Genomic DNA, 12,010 nt, shown 5'->3' with positions numbered 1-12,010 from the left:
AGAAAAAAAATGAGTCAGGAGTGACATATGTTGGTTGTTGGATTCATGGCAGAACTTGCCCCAATCATTAACAAGTTCTAAGAAATACGTCAGAACCTGGTAGTAGTATCTTTCAGCAAAAAACAATGGTAATGTTTCTTTATAGAAAGAAGTGTACAATGTTTTCTTGAAGAATAACTGTATGTCTTGTTTATGTGTGAAATCTTTCAGCATATCAGCAAAAGGCAGTGGGTTTCAAATCTCTCTTTAACTAACAAGGAACAATACTCAGAGAGCTACTTCCTTGGACCTTTGACCTGACTTGATTGGAAGTTTTTAGATACCATAGTGTGGATAAACTCTTAAGTGACATAATCCTTGTGTTGACAGTCACCAATAAGAAACCCCAAGATGAGGACACAAGTGCAGAGTGACAGAATAGTGGGTACAGTGTGATTTTTATGATGTGTCATGAAATCTGATCTGTTTCCTTTGAACATGCTAAGCTTTTGTGAAACGCAGAGAAATCTCTGTCATAATCTATGGAAATAAACAGTAAAAAAAAAAGAAAAAAAAAACCAGCAGTTGTATAAGAAGGATCACCTTGAAAACATGAGCCCTAATATTCAAGAACCAAAAGTCTCTTAAAGGAAAAATATTTCCTTATTTTTTTTTATTTAGGAATGATGTGGCAGCTCCTGATTTTGAGTGACAAGGGTCAGTAAAAGCGGGGATATTTCTATGGTACTATGATCTTTAGTTGTCATTATTGCTGTATAATGCTTAGTTAAGTGTTTGTTTCAAATCACACTCTCAGGAAAACATCATGCATTAAGTTCTATTTAAACTTAGGACTGAGTTGAGACTAAGCAAGTCCTAGGCTTCCCAAACTGTACTAATGTTGGAAATACTTTACAAATAAAGGGTGCAACTGCTTCTGTAGATGCTCAGCAGTATGCAAAAGAGTCTGTCTTAACAATTGCATTTTGAATACATTTTATTTTCTTGTTTTTCAGAAGTGATCTTTAATGTATTTAATATTTTTAGTGCCCTACAGATACCAAAGCAACGTTTGGGGTCCATCTTAAAGTAGTAGGAGACTGGACAGGTATGTAGAAAAACAATTGTTTTTTTAGAGATAAATACTTTGAATTATTATCAGTTTCTGCCTTTTGCTTGTTTGTACCTTGATTATGACATATTTTCATTAGAGATCATTCATACTTGTTTGCTCAGAGTTGTTTTGATGTTTTGATCTACTAACAGATGTTCTGATTGCAATTTAATAATTTGCAATGTTTTTCAGTTTTTGCCTCTTTTTGTTATTTTTAGTAGCCTGCTGCCTCTGTGCAAGGCATAGAGACTGCAGAAATGCTGAAATGTGCAGCTCCCAGATAAGGGGATTGTAATGTCTGTAGTTTGGGTGGCTGCCAGGTTAATTACCACCCATGGTATACTGAGATTACAGGTTGCTTTCATGTTCTTCCATGCTCTTCTATTGCTGTCTGAATGTCCTCCAGATCAAGGATGTAAACCAGGATTCCCCACAGAGCAGAAGGGTAATTGACTGCTCAGTGTGACAGTGGCACACTCAAGTGATAGTTGTCATTATTCCTTGATAGCTGACTTTCTTCCTGCTTAGCATAGCATTTCCTTGTAAAGAAGATAAATAAAGACAAATACATAAAACCATCTTGTTCATTTCTTGTGAAGAAATGCTTTCTATATTAATTTATACTCATTCATGTATTTCTGGAACTGAGTCGAATGAGTTTGTCATTCTGTAAGGGATTAGACAAATCCAGGGAGATTAAGTCTATCAAAGCCTATTCAACTTGTTGGTCCAGGTGCATACTTGGCTATTGGAATCTCTGAACCTTTAATAGGCAAAGCTTGGGAGGGTAATGTCACATGCAGGAATCTTATATAATCACCCTGTTTTTAATCTTTTTTTTTTCCTCAAAGTATAAGATATTGTCCAAAGAGAGAGTGGATATGGGTCTAATTAGCCTTTATTCTGACCCATTATGGTGGTTATTATGTTATTATGCACATTCCCTGCCTGGAAAAGGATGCTACTGAGAGGAATGGGTGGAGAAGTGGGTTTTCCAAAAGAAACAGCATCTTTGAAGTGTGAAGTTTTTGTGACAGCCTCTGTGGTGTGAATTGGACCTGTACGAGTGTTTAAATAGCTTTCTCCCAGCTGAGTATCTGCTTCCTCTATTTAGAAGCAAGTCTGCCTATGTAGGACTCCGTGAAATTCAGGACACTGTTACATTGCAGACACCATACACTGAATAAGTTTTACTAAACAGGAATATCCATCACTGGATCAAGTATGCACTTCAGGGAAGTGAGCTGCTTACCTAGCCCTCTGCTCTGCTATTCTGTGTCTGTACCAGGGGGCCCTGTTCTCACTCATCCCCTGTACACCATGACAATCAATAGTCCCTAATCTACTGACTGTTAGAGGAAGATACTGAGGAGGGATTATTGTATTTGCCATGTTGTTTCTAATCTTTCCTAAGTATGTGCTAATGGCTGCTTCTGGAGACAGGATATTGGGATGGAGTAGTTTTTATGCAATATACTGCCATTTGAGCTCTTTTCAAAAGCTATTCTTTCAGCCTTTATCCTATTTATTCTGGTCTTCCTTTGCATCACATTTTCACATTCACAGTTTATATCTGACACCAAAGACAGTTAATAGTTTTTTTCAGAGGGCTCAGTTAAAAGCCCAAATGGAAGGGATGTGAGCTTGGGATGGAGGGTGATGCAGAGACATTGAAAAATGCAGCAAATATCTGGTCATTTATGAGACATTTCTCCTCTCCCTGGCTTCTGCTTTGTGCACCTGTGAGATGGGTTGAAAGAAAAATGCCCTGCCTTTGGGTCTAAGGACTTTAGGGAGGATACACTCTATGCCACTGGTGGCAAAGCAATTCTGCATGTTTCACGTCAAGTCTCTGACACCAAGTGTTATGTTTTGAGGATTGAATAAGATACCTTACGGCCTTAGTAACTTTATTTTGTAGGTTGGGAAAGCAACTGCATGTCAATAAGGAAGATAAAGTAGGTAATAGAGCTGCCAGCTCCTGACGTGAAGGTGCTGTTGGCAGAATGTCATTTATTGCCCCCTTCCCTGTGCATATAGCTTTAGATACCCAGCAGTAGCAAGAATGGTATTGGAACAAGTCAGCACGAACTTCAGAAGTAAATGTTAGCAAGGAGACAGATCAGACTTTCAGACCTGTGAGATCCATAGATTAACTAATAAGGTAATCTTTTTAATTGACCTAATCCTTTTTTTATTGACATCCCTTTTGTTCTGCTTCTATCATATCTCCTCAGTAACCCGGCTCTCCTTCCGTTTTGGACAAGTTGTTGACTGAATATTTACAAAATGAGTTTTTTGTAGGCTTTCCTTTTTATCTACTGCCAAGTTTATCCTCAGTGCTGTCAGTGATGAGCCTCTGCTGCCTCTGTCCTTCCTACTGCCTCAAGCACTGCCACCATTTCAAGTGGTGTCTCTAGGGGAAAATGGAGGCCATAGGCCATGCCTGATGTGCCCAGCTACAGTAAAGAAAATACATCAGTGTGTCAAAACTAGGTGTCTCACCCAGCTTGTAAGCCCCACGATGCTGGAGACATGGGCTAGGCCTGGCCACTAACATGCTGGTTACTGAAAGGACCTGAAGCTTTGTTTTCTAACCCCACAAAATCTGAAGCAATGTAATGGCAAATGTGGATCCATGTGTGAAATCCAGGTAAATCCAGGTAGACCAGGTACCTTGTAAGAACCAGTCTGCATTAGTGTGGTGACTACTGGGCCTCACCAGAAAGTACCTGTCTTTGCTTAATTCTTCGTGTTGCAGCTGAGAGGAAACATGATCAGGAAGTGATCGTGTTTCATCAGGAGTTACTAACTAACTTATTCTGTGGACTAAAACCTGAGGCAGCAAAGATTGGGAACCCAGAAGTGTTATTTTTAAACTTCCATCATTTTTAAGCCATTTGTTTGAAATTTTGGAGGCTGACTCAGGATTCCCTAGAATGCTCACCAGAAGAAAATAAATATGGTTATGAAGTGGCTCTGAAGGAGACATGATCTAAAATTTCTGGGCTGGCAGGATTTGTTAAATTGTCTGAAAGTGCCTACACAACCCTGATAAGCCCTTGTAACTCCTTGTACGGAGATGGTCTGAAGCAACTAAGAGCTTGTGGCTCATTGCAGCATTTAGCTGTAATTTATCAGCAAATAAAGGCACACCAAAGAAGCAATCTCTCATTTTCAGTAACCTAAGGGATAGTTTTAGAGATATTGAAGTAGTGGATCATTCAGTCAGTATCAGCTGTGTTGTTAGCAGATCTTGAGTCAGGTTGGAGAAATGTGTGAAATGTAAGATGACAAGAAAGAATAATGTGACTACAGAGCTTGCCTGCAGGATGTTACAAGGAAGTCCCAGAACCCCTATAATTGCCACTGAGTTTCTGTAAAAATATCTAGTCACTCAAGCTGTGTTTGATTTGGGCCTGTTTCTCTCTGTGGTAGAGTGCATTTTGTTGTGTTTAGTCATTAAATGAGATTCTTGACAGGTTATGACGGCATTAATAATATGGTACTGTGGATTGTTCTAGGAAAGTGCAGTTTTGCAGTCAGAAAACAGAGATGATAGAAGAAATGTTATTTTCCTTGGTAGACTTGATGACTACTAGTTCTTATAACTGTCAGTGAATCCCACTTACAGTTTTGAGGAAGATACAGGAACTGAGTGATAAAAAACTTTGTGTTTCTGTTTATATATTAGAAATAAAAGTGATGCTGTCACTTTGCTGAGAGATTAAAATGGCTTAACAGTGTAATTAGCCAAAGTGTGCCATAAGGAATATTGGCTTTATTTTTCAGAACTATTAATGTTCATTAAGGTTTTATTAATGACTGTAAACAAGTTCATTAAAAGACAGGATTAATAAAATGGAGAAAAATGAGGAGAATAGATTTAGTTTAGTGGCTTGATGCTGAAAGCCCCTTTCCTCTGATTAAGGACTTAATGATGAAGGTGAGTTTACACATACTAATTTTTGGCTCCCAACCTAGATTGCTTGATATTAGTTRATCTCCAGCTGACTTATTACCAAACACAGTATAACTTGAGTCAATTCTCATTTGAACAGTTCATGAGTTTTACCTTCACAAGGAAAGAATCAAGATATTTAAGCCAAAATTTGCCTTGAAGGAAAGTTTCTCCTTTCTTTCTTCAGATATTTTGCTTTTTGTAACCTTCTATCCTTTGCATATCTCAGACTTTATAGTGTGAAAGCAGAGGATGGCATGGCTGCATGATATAAATTATGTTTTCCTTCACTATAACACGCACAGGAGGCGTGGATCTTTCTCTTGTTAAGACACTGAGCCAGGAATATAAGATTGCAAGATTTGTTGCTTCACCTGTGTGAAGCAGCATTATGCATTACAGAAGCAAAATCTGTGAATCATGTAGTAGGACACAAGTAATGTTTGAAGTCTGGCTGGACTTKGTACTTCCCATGTGTGTGCACTTTTAAAAATCTTGCGTGTTTAATGATGYCTAGGGAAATGTGAAAGTTCACTTCAAAATGCCATTTCTTCAAGCATGACATTCCCTAGGAGCACTAGTGCACTCTCCTAGATGCCATTCAAGTTTTACTGAAGAGCCACTACCAAAATAACTTGTTTTGTACAGTTCATTGAAAAAATGCCTCAGGGAAAAAGAAAAATGCAGACGATCTTTAGACCTGCAATTATGAGATCATTTGTGAAAGTATGTTAAAAGCAAATTTTAGAAGTTTCTTGGGGGAATCCCCTTCAAATAGTTTGTAAAAGTTCTGTATTTAACTAGGGAAGTTATATTTCAAATATGGAACATTAAACAGATAATAGTAGTTACTATAGCAACTTTTGATATTCAAATCTCTTTGATAAGAAACAGCAGTTATCTTCGTGTTCCCATCTCCTGGATAATGCTTTAGAATTTCATCCAGCAATTTCTATGTATAAGCTAGTCCAAAACCAAAACATTTGGTTGAATTGGTTTACAGGGTTTTTGTTTTTTGTTTTTTTTCTTGGCTTCATCCTTTAGATGTCCATAAACTCTTTCTGTCTGGTCTGTGAAAATAAAGCCCAGCTTTGGGATGGTGCTTTAAAAAAAGGAAAAAACTGTTTTAGGATTAGAATCACCACAGAACAATTTACGTGAGTTGTAGATTCCACCCTCCACCCCCCAACACACAAACACTGTGTGCAAAATACTTATAGAAAATGAGCATGGCACCTTTTAAGCTTCTATTTGATAAATCTGTTGTGCTAAGTCCTCATTTTGAGATCTCAGATATTCTTTTCTTTCTGCATCCTCTGCACTTCTAACTTTCCTTTCAAATGGGGAACTGGGACTCCGTGGTCAGTAGAGGTGTCATGGTTGATGTGCGCTATAGTGTATGACAGTGCTCTCTTTTGCCATGAAGACTACAAAGTGATTTGGCAGTGCTGATCTACTGCTGATCTGCTGATCTACTCAGTCCGTTACCTATCATGTTACCTTATACTCCTCATTAATTCTTGACCTGCCTGGCCATTTCTTCTGGTGTCTTGTCTTATGCTCGAATTGGGAAGGACAGGGCATGTGCTCATTTGTGCTGTGCTCAGCATGGCATTCCTGATCCAAGAATTTGTGAGAGGCACCCTGCAGTCCCAGCGCTTCCCTGCCCCAGGCCTCTCCAGATCTGTCCCATTCAATTATAAACATTATTATAAAGATTATTAAAAAAAGAACCTGTCTCTAATAAACTACATAATTATCAAATGCATAAATAAAGCTCATTTTGGAAAAAAAAAAGAGTACACAACATCCACAGAAATGTTACTTAACCTTTTTCCATTAAAAAGGAGAAAAAAACCTTCAGAACTTGCACTGAAAGCATCATGTTGTGACACGGTGCCAACTAACAGTTTTCCACACTTGTAAAAACAGATATTTTAGCATCTTTTATAAACAGAAGAGTTTACTTTGAAAGGTCTATGGCAACACTTTTTATGTGGACTTAAACCACACACAAAATCACACGTTAAGCAAAACTCTCTGCTGGGCTATGCACTAAGTAATTCCATGCCTGAAAATAAGGGAATACCATAGTACTGAAGAGAGACATGGGGACTAGTGGAAACTGAGTCAGACTGCTAATGTAACTCTTTCTCAATCCTTTTTTTTTTTTTTTGAAAAAAGTTTTTTTGAGTGTCAATACACTTAATTAATTTTTTTTTTTTTCTTTTTTTTTTTTTGAAAAAAGTTTTTTTGAGTGTCAATACACTTAATTAATTTATAATTAAAGCCATTATTTTGCTTATTTTTTTTAATCTGGCTTTGAAATAACAAATGATAATAATAAAAGCCAAGACAATCCTTAAATTCTCTAAAAAGTTTGAGAGACTGCCTAGTAAATTTTTAATACTTTTGAATCATGAACAAAATGTGAAATAGTTCTTSCTCCCTACTGAACATGGCATTTCTTTATAAGACAAGTGACTCAGTTGTCTAATTTTTAACTAATATGGTGGGAGAAAAAAATACTTGTGGGAGGGAATTCTTAGGCTGGAAATTGCTTATCCAGAGTATGAATGGGATTCTGRCACTGTGATACTTGGGGACACAGTAATGAGCAGTGTCCTGGAATGAAATGCAGCAGCTGATAAGCAGGGCACAGCACATATCTTGTTTCACTGATATAACCCACATTTCCACAGCTCAGCCTTGTTTGTTCCTGTTCTTCCTCCTTTTCTTCTTTATGCAAACCTCTCTTTTTGCTAAAAATGGGAATAAAATGACAGAACCTGTTTAAGAAAAGGATATGATGATATCTTTTTACTTATATGACATTTCTAGCAGATTAGCCTAAAATATACTATAATGAAATAATATGCCATGGGAGAGGAGTTTTGTAGAAAGAGGTAATATCTTTTATTAGATCAGCTGAAACAGCTGGAAAAAGAAAAAAACAGACGCGCTGTCAGGCATGCACTGCCTTCAGCACATTTGACAAGGAAGGAGCAATGTAAAAGCCAAGCACAAAGAATAAAATAATATTGCCTGTTATTAAAATTTTTTTTCTTTAGAAACATAGGTGTTAGAGTTGTTTGCTAAATAAGTGGAAGTTGCCCCTGTCCTCCCATTTTTCACAAGTTCATTTACYTTTGCTATGAGCTTTCTTTTTTTTCCAAAAAAACACATGGTCAGAAATGCTCTCGAAGCCAAAAATATCACTTGTAAATGCTGCCTTTTAGGTTTTGTATGTATCCCGCTTTCTTTGTCTTCTTTTGACTGGTTTTCCAATGAGATTGTATTTGCTGTAATTCACCACGATGGCTTTCTCTCCTGGACTTGTGTGATGGCAGATACAGTCTGGCAGTGTGGCAGGTTTCACTGGGAAAAAGAGAAGCACACATGAGGAAGCTTCACTGAGAGTTGCATGGAGTGCCACTACCTCTTTTTACGCATATACATATACACACATCCCTYCACTTTCAGAATTTAATATTTTTTCCATTAAAAATGGACATTTTTGTGGAAAGGGAGATATTAGAGAGAGGGGAAACATCAGAGATTATACATGGGTTGAGTCTTGCTGAAAAGGCTGTTTTTTTACTTTTTATTGAATATTTTTGAACATTTTGYTGAACTTTCAATGGTAGCCAGCAAACCTAGAGTCTCAGGGAAGCCTCCCTGATTTATAGAAAATGAAAATAAATCAATGTGCAATTTCAGTTCTCCACTGCAACAGTTCTAAGGACTATCTCATCACATAAAAGTAATGTAGACCTTTATTTTTTGTATGATGTGCACACATTTCAAGGGAAATGTGTGATGTGCACACATTTCAAGGGAAATACCAGACACCTGCACACATTTCCAAAGACAGAAGCTGAGGTGTTCTGCTGGTGCCAATCTGTTAGCTTGGGCTTATCTTCTGCATTTCATCTTGACTTGTGAGTGTTAGCTGATTAGAAAAAGACAAAAAATATAATGGAAAAAAAAAATATTTCTTTTGTGTTCATGTGGCTGACACTCCAGAGGGCTGTGCTGCCACTGAGAGGGACCTGGACAGACTGGAGAATTGGGCAGAGAGGAACCTCATGAGGTTCAACAAGGACAAGTGCAGGGTCCTGCACCTGAGAAGGAGCAACCCCGGCACCAGGACAGGCTAGGGGTTGACCTGCTGGAGAGCAGCTCYAAGGAGAGGGACCTGGGAGTCCTGGCTGACACCAGGTTAATCATGAGTCAGCAGTGCCCTCGTGGCCAAGAAGGCCAATGGGATYCTGGCTGCATCAGGAAGATGCTGCCAGCAGGTCAAGGGAGGGGATCCTGCCCCTCTCCAGCTCTGATGAGGCCGCACCTGAAGTACTGGTGTGAAGTTCTGGACTTCTCAGTATGAGAGGGACGTGGAGCTTCTTGAGAGGGTCCAGTGGAGAGCAACAAAGATGATTAAGGGACTGCAGCRTCTCTCAATATGAGGAAAGACTAAGTGAGAGGGGACAGTTTAGCCTGAAGAAGAGAAGATTGAGAGAGAATCTAAACCTGAAGGGGGAATGTAGGGAGGAAGGGGTCAAACTCTTCTCAGTGGTGGCCAATGAAAGGACAAAGGGTAATGAGTGTAAGTTGCAACACAGGAAGATCCATCTCCACATGAGGAAGAACTTGTTTACTGTGAGGGTGACAGAGCACTGGAACAAGTTGCCAAGAGAGGTTGTGGAGTCTCCTTCTCTGGAGATCTTCCAAACCTGCCTGGCTGCCACCCTGTGCCCCGTGCTCTGGGTGTCCCTGCTGGAGCAGGAGGGTTGGACTAGGTCATCTTTAGAGGTCCCTTCCAACCTCAGCCATTCTGTGTGATTCTGTCTTTATTCTACAAAATATTWATCAATGTAATATTACACAGTAATGTTCTAAAGATTCTCTTAACTATTCAGTGCTGGGAATCATTTTTTGATAATTTGAGTAATGACAATCCTGTAAAAATATTTATTTTATTACATTCATAATGTGGTATTTGAAAGATGGAAATGACAATTCAGTAGAAAATCCTGCTACTTATTTTACAGAGGACTGCACCTATACTTAATATGAAGTCATCAAATATATGTACTTTTAAAAAGTTAATAATTAAAAAAATTAAAATTAAAAACTGTGACCCAGACTAGGTTATATATAGTAGCTTTTATTCAGGGAGTGGATAGACTTAAGTTGTTAGAAACATCTAATTCAGATAGAAGAAGAAATATTCACGGTAGAGTGAAATTACATTAAAATGTTGATACATTTACTGATAAACTGTGTGCTTTATGTTTATCACCTATCCAAAGACAGAGAGAAAAAACAGTATCTCATGGCTCATTTCATCCGCCAGTCCCTTGAATAATTTCCTGTTAAGTTTTTCATATTGCCCTTTGAGAGATGTTAGAAGAGCCCCAGATATGATTAGATATTTGGAAAAAAAAAGTGCATTTCTTCCCAGTGGATCATCCCTGGGAGCCTATCAAAATTTATACCGAAAATAGGATCCAGCTGAGCTCTGATCACTTTATCCTGTGTTACGCTTCAGTGCAACTAGTGCTCGAGTGCTAGGAATGCCTTTAGAGCACGACTTGTCTTTACTTCCCTAAAGAGATARAAAACAAGGGAGAAATGAGTTTTATAGATAAACAGAATCCCTTAAGAGCCTATTTTTTACTACTTTTGTTTCTTGTTGAAGTCTTGTTCCTGTAATTTCTGGTGTTTTCATTGATCAGTAGACAGGGACTGGAGGCAYGTGCCCAGCAGGGTGGATGAGATGTGTTTTACCCAAGCACTGTGTSAACAGCATACCCTGTTCCTTGAAGGCATTCTCACAACTAACCTGTTGGGAGAAGCAAACAGGGAGAAGGAAAAGTTGTGGTCTGTGTTTTACAGAGGCTGGATTGAGATCAAGGCGACTTAGAGCTGTAATATGCTTAATGACCTCACTAAAATTGGTTAAGCCTAAGCAATTAGCAACACTGTCCACAGTTGCATTTCGAGGGAGACAAGTAGAGGACATTCTCAGAGCTGCCTTGTATTGTAAGGCAATATTGTGAGTGGGAATTAATATGCAAAATCCTCCTCTCTTTTCCAAACTGTTTTTATTATTATTATTTTAAACTTAACTTTCTTTTCCATCCAGAGATGATGATTAAGGAATCAGCACAAAATTGTGAAATTCATGACAGAAATACTTTTTTTTTTTTCCCCCCCCACATCATATAACTAGACTTACTTTTCCTTCTGTTAAGGAAACTTAGTACTRTTTTTTAAAAAGGCTTAAAAATAAGAGGCTTTGCAAAGAATTGGAACATACTTGGCAGTGCTCTCTCTATAGGGACATTCTTTGGTAGACCAAAATCTGCTTGTACTTCTCTCATGTTCTGTTGTAATGAAATAGGAGTGAAATAAGAGTACAACTCTGTCCCACTGTATTTTTTGAGGACACAAAGCCTTTTGTGCAAACATTCCCCCTCCCAAAGAGAAAAAAAAGGGAAAAAAAAGGGCAAAAAAGAAGGGGCTAAAGAGAGAATTTAATTTTACCAGCTTTAGGTTATGAGGGATAACAAGGTATGTAGAGGGACATGTATTCTGGAAAGCCAGGGTGGCTGGAAGGTTCACTGATGACCTGTGTAATAATTAGCTGATTTCTTTATTTTTCTCACTGCTTAATTAAACTAAAATCTCACTAAAGATAATGTTGCATAGAGGGATGTTCTCACTTTATTCACCTTTTTCTTTTTTTTAAATCCTTTCTGTGAAACATTTTATTTCTCTTAGTTAAAATCATCATTATCTAACAGCTCTGAAAATACTATTTTATTATTTTTAAATTTCTGTCTTTYCACTAGCATTTAATTTTTCGAGTGGCTTTGTAAATGGTGGACTTTACTTAGTCTTTCAAATGACTAATCAGGAGGAAAGGAAATGGCAGTGGGGAAAAAAAAAAA

General features: G+C 38.0%; 1 protein-coding gene across 2 annotated transcripts in view; it reads left to right on the top strand.

Moving 5' to 3' along the window:
• NOX4 (NADPH oxidase 4) overlaps nucleotides 1-12,010 on the top strand; it is a 95,252-nt gene that overhangs the window by 44,574 nt on the left and 38,668 nt on the right. For both annotated transcript variants that reach the window (XM_026044178.1, XM_026044177.1), the window contains exon 12: nucleotides 1,027-1,087. In XM_026044178.1, coding sequence (XP_025899963.1) covers nucleotides 1,027-1,087 — 61 coding nt within the window. The remainder of the gene's footprint in view (nucleotides 1-1,026; nucleotides 1,088-12,010) is intronic.

Source organism: Nothoprocta perdicaria, unplaced genomic scaffold (genome assembly GCF_003342845.1).
Source record: "Nothoprocta perdicaria isolate Ctin4 unplaced genomic scaffold, notPer1 scaffold_352, whole genome shotgun sequence".
NCBI lineage: Eukaryota > Metazoa > Chordata > Aves > Tinamiformes > Tinamidae > Nothoprocta > Nothoprocta perdicaria.
Note: the sequence above shows the minus strand (reverse complement) of the source record. Positions and strands in the feature narration are given on the sequence as shown.